The sequence below is a fragment of the Chiloscyllium plagiosum genome, chromosome 3, assembly GCF_004010195.1.
Source record: "Chiloscyllium plagiosum isolate BGI_BamShark_2017 chromosome 3, ASM401019v2, whole genome shotgun sequence".
Classification (NCBI taxonomy): domain Eukaryota; kingdom Metazoa; phylum Chordata; class Chondrichthyes; order Orectolobiformes; family Hemiscylliidae; genus Chiloscyllium; species Chiloscyllium plagiosum.
The window spans coordinates 127305892-127322454 of NC_057712.1; the positions used below are offsets into that span (position 1 = coordinate 127305892).

At 41.7% G+C, this 16563-nt stretch overlaps 1 protein-coding gene across 1 annotated transcript in view; it reads right to left on the bottom strand.

Moving 5' to 3' along the window:
- Positions 1-6625: 6625 nt before the first annotated feature.
- Positions 6626-16563, bottom strand: part of LOC122548519 (CSC1-like protein 2) — a 47803-nt gene continuing 37865 nt past the window's right edge. The window contains exons 16-20 of the mRNA XM_043687279.1: positions 15925-16030; positions 14623-14790; positions 13998-14110; positions 12852-12914; positions 6626-8429 (exon numbers count right to left, since the gene is read on the bottom strand). Coding sequence (XP_043543214.1) covers positions 8244-8429; positions 12852-12914; positions 13998-14110; positions 14623-14790; positions 15925-16030 — 636 coding nt within the window. The 3' untranslated portion in view covers positions 6626-8243. The remainder of the gene's footprint in view (positions 8430-12851; positions 12915-13997; positions 14111-14622; positions 14791-15924; positions 16031-16563) is intronic.

Below are 16563 nucleotides of genomic sequence, written 5' to 3' on the forward strand. Positions count from 1 at the left end.
TATGCATCAGACATCTGACCTTGTGAATTTTGACCGCTCTCTTGACCTGTCCACCTTCCTTCCCACCTATCCCCTCCACCCTCCCCACCGAACTATCACAATTACTTCCCACCCCTACCTTTGCTCCCAGCCCCACCCCTACTTACCTATTTCTCTCTCCTCCTCGGATGCTGCCTGATCTGTGATTCATACTTTTTGACTCATCTTGAAATTACTGTCAACGTATTGGCTACTAGAGGTTAATGTGGCTAAAAATCTGAAAGATAGATTCAGAAGTGTATTGAACTTCTTTAATGTGTAAACCTATATATTAAATTCCATTGCATTTTTGTATTGCCTCACTTGTTTCCTCGTGCTCTAGTGTACAACAATTGAAAGCTGCATTTGGTGATTGTACACTCCTGATCTGAATGAGTCTTTTGACTGTCAATAACATGTTAGTTCATATACCTCCTTCACCTTAGATTTTCCAAACCTTCTATAAGACTATTTTGACCAGTTAAAATGCATGCTTTGCTGATGGTAAGAAGAGTAAAAAAGGGGGCAAAACAAAGTGATTTAAAATATCAGTACCACAGTACAGCAGCATGAATGCAAACTTAAATTCACCCAAACTGACTTAAGTTGATGTTTGTGTAGGAGTCCATCTCTTCTGTTTCTCTCTCTGTCCTTTTGGTTAAAGGTTCAAATGTTAACCAAAGGTTATCCTTTCTAAAAACTGAAATTATATTAAATCTGGGTATTCAGGCTCATAAAAGCCTGTAATTTTGTCTATCTAGCCTTAACTACTTAATTCACTGCTCTGTGCACATAACTTCATAAATGAGTCAGTGTGGCAAATTTTGTTTGTCTTTTTTTTGAGCAGCTCATTATGAAGTCCTCGTCGTTCTCCAGATCAGTCTACTTGAAATTAGAAGCCTTGCCAACTTGAGTGGAGAGAGAAAATTAAATGAGATATAGGAGCAACAGGTTCTAAAATGTAGAAGGTAAAAATAACTGGGGCTAAATTATTATTTTTAAAATGCACCATGCAATTTTGCATGTTTGTCAAAAATAATGCATCTTTTGTGAATCCTTCCCATCTCCTGAAGCTCTGTTATGTGCAATATGATAGAAGATTTTGTCAGCTTCAAAGAAAACCAGCATCTCCTGTCAGTCTCTATAGAACTTAATGTATAAAATATTTGCTGATGGTGTAAAAGCATGCAAATTGATAACAAGTGAAAATTGCAGACTTCTATCTCTGTCCTGTGCCCATTATGTGGAAGACCAAACGTAAATAATAGCTGTTCCCAGAGTAGTGTTATTTGTGTATATATGGACGTGCATAAGTCTAATTTGTGGTGAGCTGTGGTGTGTGCTGTCCATTTATTTTGTAGTGTGTTCTTGAGAGAATTATCATTTTAGGCCAGCAAACTGGTTGGGGTTCCTAATGAAATAACTTTAATACAAGAGACAAAAATTTAGTTTGCTTTGAATGCAATATATGTCTTGACTCTGGATTAGAATGTAATTATAAAAACAAATATTGCAGTTATAGAAGTTGTGCTTGCATCTTTTGGTACAGTAGATCTGGTTCAGTGTACTTAAAACAGCTCAAGTATTGGAACTGAATGAACCTTGTATTATGATTTCCAATCAATCTGGGAAACTAGTTCTTGAGAGTGGAGTTGCCTTATTCCAATATACAACAATGTCAACTTCTAGTCAAAGTTCATCACTATCTTGTAAGTTTTCAAATTGGTAGTTGTGGTGTGTGCCTTGCACAGTACCTGGATTATGTTAGCATAACTTTAGATCAATAGGGAGACAGACTGCTTACACCACCAATCTACACTCAAGAAACCATTCCGAGAACTACTATGGTTCATTCGTGAAGCATTATTTTTGAAATCACAGGTTGGACTACTTTCCATAGCACCTTGATAATCAAGTAGGTGCAGGAATGGTGGATGCACGTGCCATTAATCTCCTTGGACTTTTCAATGAACTGCGATTAAGAAAATGCTGAGGACTTTCCCTGGGTTGAGAAGGATCATTCATCTCTAATGGTGGACCAGATCTTTGTCAATTGCAAATGTCCTCAGAAAGTGATCTTTGCGGAGGTGTTATGTGATGTTTCTCTTTGCTTACCGTCTTCAGATGCACATCTTGGTATCCTTATTCAATACCTAGTGTACAGTAAGATTTGTGCTTGCTTGGCTTACCTATAGCGCAGTGCCTCCTGCATACAAATCAAATCTGGATTTCTTGAAAGGTCTTTTTAGAACTGAGCTCAAACCCCACATTTAAATCATAACTTTAAAAGGATGGGACAGATTCAATCTTGGCATTATAATGGACAATCTCTTTTTTTGGTTGACAGATATTGTCACCCATTAACCTATAGAGTCAGATGTACAGCAGACCATTCCGTCCAACTCGTCCATGCTGACTAGACACCCTAATCTCGTCCCATTTGGCCCGTATCCCTTTAAACCCTTCTTATTCATATACCTATTTAGATACCTTTTAAAAGCTGTAATTGTACCAGCCTCCTCCACTTCCTCTGGCAGCTCATTCCATACATGCACCATCCTCTGGGTGAAAACATTGCCCTTTAGGTCCCTTTTTAAATCTTTCCCCTCTTGCCATAAACCTATGCCCTCTCGTTTGTTTTTCTTGTTTTTTATTCCAGCTCACTTCCTTTGCAAGAGTTACAACTGAACAGCAGGACTGTCCATTAGCAGAAAACTGACCTGACTGCATTTATAAACTCAACAGTCCTGTTCAGAGGGACTGCAAAGTACACCAAGTGAAAGTAATGTTGGAAATTCTTTGCTTGAGGGGCTTTGAGGTAATATAAAGGGAACACCATTTGTTCTCAAAACAGCCAGAGATTCAAATGCTTCCACCTTTTTGCCAAGTGAGCTGTTGAATCACAGAATCTAAGCAAGGAGTTTAGCAAATTCTCTAGATTCATTTATATTTAGCGTTGGGCTGGGAAAGAAAAACTGAAACAACCCCAGGCTAAAACTTGATTTTTGGCTCTGTCATGACAAATGGGACAGATTTTCTTTTGCAGTTACAGTCTACACAGACTGGCAAGAGTGTGGTAAGTCAGAACATTTTGTTGGAGTTGTATCTCCAGTGCTGGATAGCAGACTTCCAATGACACGTGACACTCAGAACTATTTGAACAATCCATAGCCGTAAATATTCTGATCGTATAAATCTTTATATGGAACACACTATGCTTGTATGTGTGTATTGGTTAATGTTAATGGTTAATGTGTGTAAATTTGCTTTCATTTACCATTGCTTTTCCCAATTCTTTTCTATAAGCTTCTAGAAGTAGAAGGTCTCCTGTGGAGCTGCTTATGAGAAGTCTTTGCTGTGGCTACTAATTGTCCATTTGAGCCTACAGCTAATAATAACCAAACCAAATTTGTAGTTTAAAATACCTGAGATCAAAGCGCACTGATGTAAACTTCAGGCTCAACAGTTGTGAAAATCTATATATTTTCATATAAAAGACTTTTACACATCTTCCAATTTGGTACGTGATAAATATGTGCTGGCCAGGAGACTGTTTAATGTACTGGAAAAACTTGCCAGAATATGCAAAACCTTTTTGATCAACTTTCCAAGACATTTAGGGAAATTGCAAAAGATGCTTCTGTCACCACTGTCAGGTTTCTTGTTTTGGCACAGATGCAGTATTGTTTTGCCATCTTAGAGAATTTACAAAGCGTTTAACAAGGTTCAATAAATAACAAAAGTTATCAAAACCTGGGCAAAACTTTGTGCAGAAACCACCAATATCACTGGATGTTTGTGCTACCTAACAAGATTGAATTCAAATTTCTCCAAGTTATTATTCTTAATCTTTATCTGTGCACCTACGATTTCAATAAGTGATTGCAATCACCTTTAGACATGAAAAATCAGATTTTGACCTGGTGGGTTGGATAGGTGGGAGTTGAGAGACTTGGCACCATGAGCTCAAGCCTCACCCACACAAACCCTGGTTTCTCGCTAAAAGGCCAAGATGCAGCAAATTACCACCTTTTGAGGACTTAATTTACAGATCCTGGCACTACACTGAGTCTCATGGGTAATTCTTTCCCTACAGTCAGGGTGTAGGGAATGATTGCTACCTAAGCTTTCCTGTGAGAATCCAAAGTTTTCCTTGGCTGGGGGAAATGCTACCAGTTCAAATAACAGACATCAGAACCTATCTGCATATGCACCAATCCAGTAGGAAAGTGGTGAGGCAATGGCATAGTGGTATTATCGCTAGACTGTTAATCCAGTGACCCAGGTAATGTTGTGAGGATCTGGATGTGAATCCCGCCATGGTAGATGCTGGATTTTGAATTCAATTAAATATCTGGAATTAAGCATCTAAAGATCCTGTATCCATTGTAGATTGTCAGGAAAACCCTATCTGGTTCACTAATGTCCCTTAGAGAAGGAAACTGCCATCCTTACCCAGTCTGGTCTACATGTGACTCCAGACCCACAATGTGGTTGACTCTTAACTGCTCTCTGGGCAATGAGAGATGGGCAATAAATACTGCCTAGCTAACGATGCCCTCATGAATGAGAAAAGAAAAATTAGAGTAATTTCTTCATCTAGGGTTGTTAAAATCTGGATCATATTAAGATTCCAAAGAATCTCAAGGCAGTTGGAGTGGATGAAGTTGCAGAGTTAATTTCTGTACTCAAAAAGGAAGGAGACAAAGCATGAAGCTACAGACTTTCTCTTGACCTCTGCCATAGAGAAGATGTTGAAAGTTATTATTAAAGATGTAACAGGGCATTTATGTTTCAAGGTAATCAGGCAACACCAGCATAGTATTGTGAAAGGAAAATAATGCATAACCATCTTAGTTTGGTTCTCCTTTATTCACAGCATTTTATTCAATGAATGTACCACACTTACATTTCCAAAATGCATTTCAAAGAGTGCCACATGTTAGGTTATTGTGTGGAAAATAACTGTTCATGATGTAGTTGGTAACACCATGACATGGATAAACGATTTGCTAGTTAATAGGAAAGTGTAGGTACATGGGTTATTTTCTTGTGAACATGTATTGAATGATGTGTCACAGTATTACAATTTATATAAATAATTTGGATGAAGGGTTAAAAGGTGGTGTTGCTAAATTTGCTGTTGACACAAAATAAGTTGTAAAGTAAGTTTGTGAAGACTGAAGGAATCTATAAAATGATATAGATAGGACAAGTGAATCAGTAAAACAGTGGAAAATAGTATCGTTTGGGAAAATTTGAACCTGTCTATGTTGGTATGAGAATTTTTTTAAAAAGTTATCTAAATGGTGAGAAATTGCAGAGGGATCTGGGTGTCCTAATGCAGGGATTACAAAAGTTTGTATGCTGGTTCAGCAAGCAATTAGGAAAGCTAATTACAATCTCTATATTGTCATGGAAATTGAATGCAAAAATTGCACTTCAACCAAAAAGGCATTTGTGAGACCACATCTGGAATAGGTCTGTATCTGTATCTTGAAAGATGTAGTTTCGAGAAGGTTTATTAGTCTAATCCTGAGTGTTGGCAGCTTGTCTTGTTTGGGGAGGTTGGACAGGCTAGTCATATATCCACCAGACTTTAAAAAGCGTATGTAGTGAATTGATTGAAGCATACAAAATTCTGAGAAGTTTTGACAAGATGGATGTGGAAAGGATGTGCTCTGTTTTGAGAATCTAGAATGAGGAGTGGCTGCTTTAACAACAAAGTATTACCCATTTAAAACAGAAATGAGGCAATAAAAAGTATTGACAGGACCAAGTGTCCTTGGAATACCTCTTGAAAAGGTGTTGGAAGGAGAGCCCTTCAGTGTTTTTAAGGATAAGTAGTTTCTTGTTTAGCAACAGGATGATAGGTTATCATGGGTAGGCAGCACTGCAGGTAATTGTTTTGTTCACTCAAATGTGGATATCGCTGGCTGGGCCTGCATTTAGTGCCTGTCCCTAGTTGCCCTTGAGAAGGTGGTGGTGAGCTGCCGCCTTGTACCGCTGCAACCCACTAAGCTGAAGGTTAAACCCCACTGATGTTGAGGAGTTAATTCCAGGATTTTGATACATGATAGTGAAGGAACAGCAATATATTTCTCAGTCAGAGTGGTGAGTGGCTTGGAGGGAAATTTGAAGGTGGTGGTGTTCCCATGTATCTGCTGCCTTTGTCCTTCCAGGTGGAAGTGGTCATAATTTTGGTAAGTGCTGTCTAAGAATCTTTGGTGAATTTCTATAGTGCATCTTGTTAGTATCAGAGAATTCCCTACAGTATGGAAGCAGGCCATTTGGCCCATTGAATTCGCACTGACCCTCTAAACAGCATCCCACCCAGAACCCCCCCCCCCCCCCTCCCCAATTCCTGTAACCCTGTATTTCCCATCACTAATCCACCTGGCCTGCACATCCCTGAAAACCATGGGTAATTTACCACTGACAATCCACCTAACCTACACATCTTCGGACTAGGAAAGGAAATAGAGCACCCGGAGGAAACCCACACAGACGCTGGCAAAATGTGTAAACTCCATACAGTCACCAGAGGCTGGAATAGAACCCAGGTCCCTGGTGCTGTGAGGCAGCACTGCTAACCACTAAGCCACCGTGCTGTCCACCTGGCAGTGTACACTGTTGCTACTGAGTGTCAGTGGTGGAGGGGTGGATGTTTGTGGATATGGTGTCATTCAACCTCCAACCATAACCCACTTCCTATGTGCCAGGTATGACTCGAACCACTGGAGAGGTTGTGCCCTGATAGCCACTAACTCCAGTTTTGCCCAGGTTCCTTGATGCCACACTGTCGAGTGCAATCTTAAGGTGAGAATGACAGCTCTTGACATTACCTGTCATCGTATCAGCCACTATCTTATTGAATGACAGAGCAGGCTCAAGGGGCTGAATGGCCTACTCCTCTTGCTCTGAATTTGCATGTTATAATGGGTAAAGGTAGATTGTGAGACTAAACTTACCAGCTCAAGCATGATTGAATGGCAGTCCTCCTGTGATATAGGGCTTATGCCTGAAATATCGATTCTCCTGCTCCTTGGATGCTGCCTGACTTTGTGCTTTTCCAGCACCCCACACTCTACTCTGATCTCCAGTCCTCACTTCCTCCTATACTATTATACCCATATATTGGGTGTTGATGGATTTTGGTGTCTCAGCTGATTAAGCTGCTGCTTGGAGGACAGGGCTGAAATCACCACAAAGGTATTCAAATTGTAAAGCAACATCTTTTGCTTTGAAACATCGCCTTTGTTTCTATCTTGCTTCTTGTGCTGATGCCACTGCAATAGCCTTAGTCTGTTTTACCATTGGCAATATCCATATAATTTTTCAGTCTTGGCCTCACCTCAGCACATAATAATGTGCTATTCATGATTTTAGCACCGAGGAGCTTTAAAAATGTCAGTATGCCATTTTCTCCTCTTGCTGTGTCTTGTAACCACTTTTCCATTTTATGTACGTCAGTGACAGCCTTTATGTTGAGCTGACAACAGCTTCATAGTTTTTCAAAGAAGAGTAGCCTGTGAGGTAATGTTCCATTCCTTTCCTCAGCCCAAGTAAAAGTAGGTTACCTGCAGGAGAGGTGGAGAAACCTGTTCTAATGCATAGCACGTGTCATTACCTACCAGAGTATAGAATGAAAAGGCAAGGTGCTCAATAAACTTTTGAGCTTCATTTGAGTGTATAGAAAGTGTAAATTCAACTAGTAAAATTCTTTTTCAAGTACAATTTTAGAATAAAAATCTAGACTCAAAGGCTGTTAGTTCGAAGCTTGAGTCTTAAGTTAAACTAGACCACATCATGATTGTGGCAATTATCTGTCAAACACCCTTTCGTGCAGAAGGCGGTGGTTACTGTACTGTAAAGCTCAAGTGCCTCAAAGCTCAACAAGAAAGGTGTTCTAAAACCACAATCAAAGTGCAGACTGAGAACTGAAAAGAAATTGCTGGAGAAAGAGTTAACATTTAGAGTCCAGCTCCGATCGAGATCAGTCGTCAAGACAATCCATTCCTATGTTGCCACATGAAGATCTGATGTAACCAAACATCTCTTCCAAAAAAAACACTCAAATTAGCAAAATCAAAATTCCCTATTCAGAAGGGCTATTAAGAGGTCGAATGCAAGTAAATGAGCTGTTAAACAATATTCATTCCTCTTGTGCTCCCATAGAACTGTAACAGTACCACATGGTGACTAGTTCAAAATCATCTAGATTTCTAGATCTCAGTAGCTCCTGTATCCACTAAATATACTTGATCATTATCTTGACCGTTGTCTGGAAGAGGAGATCTGTCCTCTATTAGCTGATTGCTATCTTCCAAGGCACCATAGGATGGCTGGTCGTGGTACTCCAGCTGGCTGTTTTCAGACCTGGGTTCACGTAGGACTCTTGGGAGATAAGCCTGTAATGATTCAAATTGATGTCAAAGATCAGAAGATTGTTGGAAGTCACAGTCATAGAGATATACAGCAGAGAAACAGACCCATTGGTCCAACTCATCCATGCCAATCAGAGATCCTAACCTAAACTAGTCCTAATTGCCAGCATTTCCCGCCCCCCCAACCCTTCCTATTCATAAACCCATCCAGATGCCTTTTAAATGATGTAATTATACCAGCTTATTCTATAAACACATCACCCTCTGTGGGAAAATCACCCTCTAGTTCTGGACTCCCCCACCACTACTCAGCCTCTCCCTACAGCTCAAATCCTCCAACCCTGGCAATATCCTAGTAAATCTTTTCTGAACCCTTTGAAGTTTCACAACATCCTTCCAATAGGATGTTGTGAAACACAACAATATTCCAAAAGTGGCCTAACCAGTATCCTGTACTGACTGGCCATTCTCCATTTGGTATCCCAGACTGCAAATGATTGTGAGTTAAGTGTTCCTGAGACACTCTACAAACTAATCCAATTCTATCCTTGATGGGCAGTTCCAGAGGCAAAGCTTACCAGCATGAGTTACTACATTGAGTATTTTCTGTTACTATCCCTATCTGAGTTCTGGACAGTCTGAGCTTTACTGGTACCGTTCCAACTGAGATCAGCACAGCTGTAAGTGAGCCTTTAACTTTCTGAGCTGACTTCTCCAGTGAACAGAAGGAAAAAAGATGAATGTTATCACTACCGTTTTATTGAAGGCTGATGTGTTTTCAGCTTATTCCTCTGCTAAAGACACCTGTGCTTCCACTGGACAGCTTTATAAAGCTATTTCCAATTTCTGGTTGCTCCGTTAATCATCACCACCTGCAGGATAGTTTGTACTGAAAGGACAAGAGTTATAGCTGATATCCTTTCCTACATTAACTGTGCTTTCCAGCAAAGGAGAATGAGGGTTTCAATTACTAGGAGATCTCCACGTAATAATGTGTCTGAGCCTAACAAGTAGAGGCATTTGTGTTGGCAGGCCAATGAAATATGGGGAAATCTCAAGGCAATTGCAGGAAAGTCTGCACTTTCCAGCAAAACTCATTTTAAAGAGCAAGTGGAGGACAGAACATGAAAATGCCTGAACACTCAGATGTGAGAGATCCACCATGTGCTAAGTTATATTTGCAGGAGTGAACCCTTCATCAGTGCAATTAAATGGTCCACATTGGAACACTGACTTGTCCATTCCAGAAAATAGAACATTACAGTGCAGTACAGGCCCGCCAACCTGTGAAACCAATCTGAAGCCCATCTAACCTACGCTATTTGGGCCAATCAAATCTAAATCTATTCCATTCTGATCCAGTAGTTGGTGAGTCTACTACTGTTGCCCCTATTACTGAGTAAAGAAACCACCTCTGACGCGTCCTATATCTATCACCCCTAAATTTAAAGCTATGTCCCCTCGTGCGAGCCATCACCATCTGAGGAAAAAGGCTCTCACTGTCCAATCTCTCACCCTCTGATTATCTTGTTTCAAATAAATCACCTCTCGACCTTCTCTCTAATGAAAGTAGCCTCCAGTCCCTCAGCCTTTCCTCGTAAGGCCTTCCATCTATACCAGACAACATCCTAGTAAATCTCCTCTGAACCCTTTCCAAAGCTTCCACATCCCTTCTGGTGTACACAATACTCCATGTGGCCGCATTAGGTTTGTACAGCTACAGCATGAAAGTGGAGTTCTCTCCATTTAATTTTGAGTTCTAGCAACTGCATTTTTTTAATGTCATGTCTGTTGTGTTTGTGAAGGAGCAATTCACCCAGAGTCACTGCCTTGCCTTCTCTCTGCATTCAGACAAGTTTCCACTGAATGCCTTAATTGAACCTGCCTCCACCAACATCTCAGCTAACCCTACGACAGTCTACGTCCTAACCATGCATCGTGTGGAAACGCTTATCCTCCTGTCACCAGTGCTGTTTTTACCAATGATCTTAAATCTGTGCCCTGTGGTTCTCGATCCTTCTACCAACGGGGGAAAATGTTTCTCCCATACTATTGTGTAGAGTCGTGATTTTGAACCCTTCGATCAAATTGCCTCTTCACTTTAATCAAGGAGAGCAGTCCCAACTTCTCCAACTTATGCATGTATTTAGATCAATGGAAGAGGCCTGACAGAGAAGGTGGATGAACTCTAGGAACTTGAGACTGGGACGTCACAGCTATTACAGAAACATGACTGAGGGAGGGACAGGACTGGCAGCTTAATATTTTTAGATGCTATTGAAAGGATAGAAAGGGAGGCAAGAGAGGAGAAGCAGTGGCATTTTTTGATCAGGGAAAACCTTACTTCTGTACCTGGGATATTCCTGGGAGACTGTCCTGTGAAGCTGTAAGGGTAGAACCCAGAAATGAAAGGATGATCACCTTGATGGGATTGTACTATTGGCCCCTCACTCAGTCAGCAGGATACTATGGGGCTCATTTTTTAGGGTGGTCTCCGTTATGTGCAAGAGTGATAAGGCTGTAATAGTAGGGGATTTTAACTTTCCAAACAAAGACTGGGATTGCCATAGTGTTAAGGGATGCGATGGGGAGGAATTTGTAAAATGTGTTCAAGAAAATTTTCTTAATATGTAGATGTACCTATTAGAGAGGGTGCAAAACTTCATCTTCTTTTAGGGCAAGTGACATCATGTCGTGTTGAGGTTGTACAGGATATTGGTGAGGCCTCTTCTGGATCACTGTGCAATTCTGCTCACCCTGCTATAGGAAAGTTATTAAATTGGAGAGTGTTCAGAAAAGATTTACCACGATGTTGCCAGGAACGGATGGTTTGATATATAAAAATACACTGGGACTTTTCCCTGGAGTGCAGAAGGTTGAGGGGTGACCTCAGAGGTTTATAAAATCATGAAGGGTGTAGACAAGCTGAATAGCAAAGTTCTCTTCCGGAGGGGAGGGGGCGGAAGAGGTTCAAAAACTACGGGGGACATGTTTTTAAGGTGACAGGAGAAACCTTTAAAAGGGATCTGAGGGCAATCTATTCATACAGAGAGTGGTTCATATGTGGAATGAACTGCTAGAGGAAATGGTAGATGCTGGTACAGTTACGTTTAAATGACATTTGGACAGGTATAGGAAATGTTTAGAGGGATATGAGATAACTCAGGCAAATGGGAATGGTTTAGTTTGGGAAACTGTCAGCATAGACAATTTGTTTGTAGGGTCTGTTCCTGCGCTACACTGTGAATTAAGTTCCCCATCACCAGGACTGTTTACATGAAACAGCTCTCTCAAACTGTCCTGACACCTTCAATGATTTCAAATATTCTTTCGCACTCACACCCCCTACAGATCCATACACGCATGCAGACCCTCTCTCATACATAAGCTCTCTTCCATGCTCACACCTACACGCCCACACACACACACACACACCCTCTCGCAGACCTATACCCCTTCACACTTACACCCCCACACACAAGTTTGTGAAGTGAATTTGTAGAATATTTTATCTTGCTCAAAAATAGCATGAATCCATGTAAGATTCTGTGAATCCCTTTTCTAGAAATAGAATCAGTCTGAACATTGTGGTACAGAGAGCCTCACACAGGGCACCTTCAGTGCATTATCTGAGACGACATGGCACCTGTTGTTAAAGTTCACTTGAGAATGTAATTTTTTAAAAAAAAAGTTCTGGGATTTACATACGAAACATGATAATTCTAAAAGATCAGACTTAACAAATAATATGGGTTTTTTCGATATATAATTTCAGTTGCATCATACTATAAACATTTGCTATAAATTCTCTGTCTTCTGACCTTATACTTCACACCCACCTGATGAAGAAGCAGCACTCCAAAAGCTAATGCTTCTACATAAATCTGCTGGTCTATAACCAGGTGTGTGTGATTTTGAACTTTATTCATATAGCTCGAGTTCCCAGGACTCCTGCATCACATCGAGTTGTGGTTTTTACTTTATCTTGTCTCTGCATATTCCTTCAAAAGGGGTCACTTCATTCTTCTCTACATTAAATATTGTCCATACATTCCAATAGCCTACTTCCTTGTGAAGTTCTCTAACATCCTCCTATTACAGTTTGCAAGTTTTAAATCATCCACAAATTTTGAAGTTGTGCACTGTACTGAGGTCAATAGAATGTATATTTTGTAAGCACAGGACTCCAGTGGGGAAGCTCGCCTATAAATCTTTGGAGGGCCAGTGTGGACTTGATGAGCTGAATGGCCTGCTTTCCCACTGTATAGATTCTATGAATTTCCTGCATTTGCCCCATAATCCCCCTAAACCTTTCATAACCATGGCTATGCCTAAATATCCTGTGTAGACAATGCCTGTTTCATGACTTACATAAATAGTCCTTTGACTGTTGGAAGATATAGCTATTCCTGTTTGTCTGTTAAAACCCACCATTGTGTTACTTACCTCCGATCGCCAGGCAGGGGCTGCAGTTTCTGCTTCTGTTTTCTCAGTTGCCAATTTCTTACCCTGGGGTAGCAAAACATGGTCACACTCCAATCAGTCATACTTCTCCAGCAACAGCTCTCCCATCAGTGCCGCGTTCTACTTGCAGTTATGGTCTTGTTAAACAAGTGTGACTACTTGCTGCCTGAGCCAAGCCAACACTCAAATTAGCAAGTGCCTACTCTGTCCACAGCTTATTGTCCCTCTTCCATCTTCCTATCCTAAAGTACACCACACTTGCCTCTTATGGCTGTAAGGATCCTGCAGAGAGACTGATTGGACTCATTATGATACCTCCATCCTGGCATCTTATTCCTAGAGATGGGCAGCAAATGCCCAATCCTAATTGCCCTTGAACTGAGTGACCACTTGAGAGGGCAGTTGGGAGTCAACCTCATTGTTGCAGTTGGGTCATATGTAGGCCAGACCAGGTAAGGTCAGCAGATTTCCTCCCCTAAAGGGCTTTAGTAAACTAGATAGGTTTTTACAACAATTGTGGTTAAATAGACAGTGTTTACTTTGAGATTATTTTGGTTGTCAAATTCAAATATCACTATCTGCCATGGTGAGATTTGAACCCACATTGCCACAACATTAGCCTGGGTTTTTTTTTATTACTAGACCAATGGCACAGTGGTCTAGTAATAAAAAAAAACCCAGGCTAATGAATACTCTTAAGGCATGCTATAAATCCCTCTCCACTCCCCTCATGCTGTTAGGGTTTTGCAGTCTGCATTACACAAAGCAGGAGCACAGACCAGTGACCGGTCTCATTTCCTCACCCTCCCCTGTTTAAATGCATTTGGTCAATTCTGGTATTCACCCTCTGTTCATTCCAGCAAGGATAATCACACTCTCTGGAGATTTGAATTTTACCGTCGCTTGTGACCCTGGCAACCAGACAGGGATTTCCAGGAAATCAGTCCACCTCCTGACCCTAGCCTGAGCCACTGACAGGAGCAACTTTCATCAGAGTCCAGTCTAGCTATTGCCAGAATCTGATACACAGTCCAACATTGTGGGAATGTCCCGGCAGCCCTTCAAATCCCTCCCTCTCCTATGCTGCCCGAACAATATATTGTGAATCAGTGTAAGGTGCAAACTCACCATCATGTTGACAGTGAAGTACTTGAAGTAGCCAAAGCAACTGGAAATAATGCAGACAGCAATGGTGGTCAGCACCACAGTCAGGGTGAAGATCGATGTTGCTGCAGATAATCCTACACAACAGGGAGACAGGAGATGCACAATAACTGGGGAGGATCATAACTAATGAGAAAGTAGAGTGAAGAGAGTTCCGTTTACGTTCAGCTAACCATCTTCTGCTTCATCAACGTAAGGTCAGAAGTGGGGATATTCACTGATGATTGTTCAATGTTCAGCACCATTTGCAATTCCTCAGATACTGAAACAATGCATTTCCAAATGTAATAAGACCTGGACAATATCCAGTGCAAGTTACGTCCACGCTGTACAAGAACCAGGCAGAGGCCATCTAATGGTCATCCTTTGATGTTCAATGGGGTCACCATCGCTATTAACATCCTGTGGTTCACCATTGACCAGAAACTGAATTGGACTAGCCATATAAATAGTGAAAACTAAAGCAGGACAGAGGCTAGGAATACTGCAGCAAGCAACTCATTTCCTGACTCCTCAAAGCATTTCCACCATCATCGAGGAGTGGGATGAGATTACCAGATGAATGGTTAATGGAAGCAAACGGACTTACCTCCTCGCAGTACAGAGAAGAACAGCAGCCAGAACAAGCAGATGATGGGGGCTGCCAGAGTTTGATTGACAGCAGCAGCGTGGATCCTCCGGTTGAGTTTGGCAGGTAGGTAGGCATAGTACAAGTTGTACCTGTCCACAAAGTGCTTCAGTAGGATGTAGATCAAACCTGTGGTTCAAAAGGAAAAACCAATGACAAAAGGCACAAGATGCTGAGTGGGACAGACTTCAGCCACAGCCTGCTGAGCCACAGGTTGGAACTCATTTGGGAACGTAATGTGTTGCTCTGGCTCCTTCCAGCTTGGGCTGTGCGAGTCAGCATCCCAGCTCTCCACCCATTCAACAATATGCTGAGAACAGCAACCAGCAGCCTCCTAACCACCTGCATTCGTCTAGTGGGCTGTCTGAATGCTACCTACCCTGTTCTGAGTCAGTGAAGGTTAACTATAGCTGTCCAGCTAAGATTAAGGTTTGATCTGGGATCTTTCTAGTTTGTACAGGTGAGCACCACAATGCGTTTTGCATTAACTGTGTAGTTTTTAGGCAGAAGCCTGACTTCCATAAGATGATGAACTTTCGTGAAAGGCAGTCGAGGTGAGTGACTGAGTGCGAAACCTGGCCGCACCGGGAACTTTCCAAATAAAAACCAGAAGAACTACGGATGCTATAAATCAGAAACCGAGAACAGAAATCACTGTTAAAGCTCAGCAGATCAGGCAGCATTTGTGGAGAGAAATCAGAGTTAACTTTTCAGGTCCACTGACCCGTCCTCAGTTTTTTACAAAAACAGGAAACTTTCTGCCTCGGCGATGAAAGGTTGTGGGTTTAAGCACCCCACGCCACAGGTGTGACCACATAATCTGTGGCAACACTACACTGCAGTACCAAGGGAGTGCTGCACTATCAGAGCTGCTGTCCTTCAAAAGAAATGTTACACAGAATTCCTGCCTGTCTACAGGTGACCGTAAAAGGTCTTGTGGCACTATTTCAGAGAGGAACAGGAGAGTTTTGTCCACGGTCCTGAATGACATTTTATCTCCCTCCCAACTTTAATGGAATCGAATACCCAGTCATACTATCTCTGTGACTGGGAGCAGGCGGTCTTGTAAATTGATTGCTGTGTCTCCCTGTGTTACAGTGGGGGGCCTGCACTTCAAAAATTACTTCAGTTGCTGTGACAGGCTTTCAGAGATTGTAAAAGACAGAGAAATGCACGTTTTCTTGTTGCTTTCCTTCGGTCAAAAGCCAACCGCGGTAGCCGACTGTTCTGTGAAACGGATTCACCAAGGCAGCAAGTCCTTACCAAAGGGAACGATCGTGGGACAGGTGATGCTGTAAGCTACCACCACCGTGAAGACACACAGCATCCAAGCGTAATTCACTCCAAACTCAAACTCATATGCTTGATTCTGGAAGACAATGAAATGTACATCAATAATGTTTGTAAAGAGCCACTGTCTAAAGCAGTTGGTTAGGTTGAAGGTAAGAGCAGAGCAACAGGCCATTCAGCCCAACTGGTCTACACCACCACTTCCTTTTGAAGTAGAACACAGCACAGACACCACATGTAAAACTTCTTTGGAAATCTCAGTGCACTGCGGCATGGATTTCACCACACTCAGCCCTACAACTAGTTCAGCATACGTTGGCAACTTCAATCGAGGATCCAGAGTAACTGGCAGAGAATGCATATCTGGGGGTCAGCGAGGGGCCAAATAAAAGGAGTAAACAAAAAAGGTCCACATTCACATCCGTTTGTTCCAGTGAAGGCTTGGTTTTGTTGGCAGGAATACAAACTGAAGCACACTCGGCAAGATTTGAAAAATGTGATGCTGGAAAAACACAGCAGGCCAGGTAGCATCCGAGGAGCAGGCGAATCAACGTTTTGGGCATAAGCCCTTCTTCAGGAATGAGGCTGGTGTGCCAAGCGGGCTGAGATAAA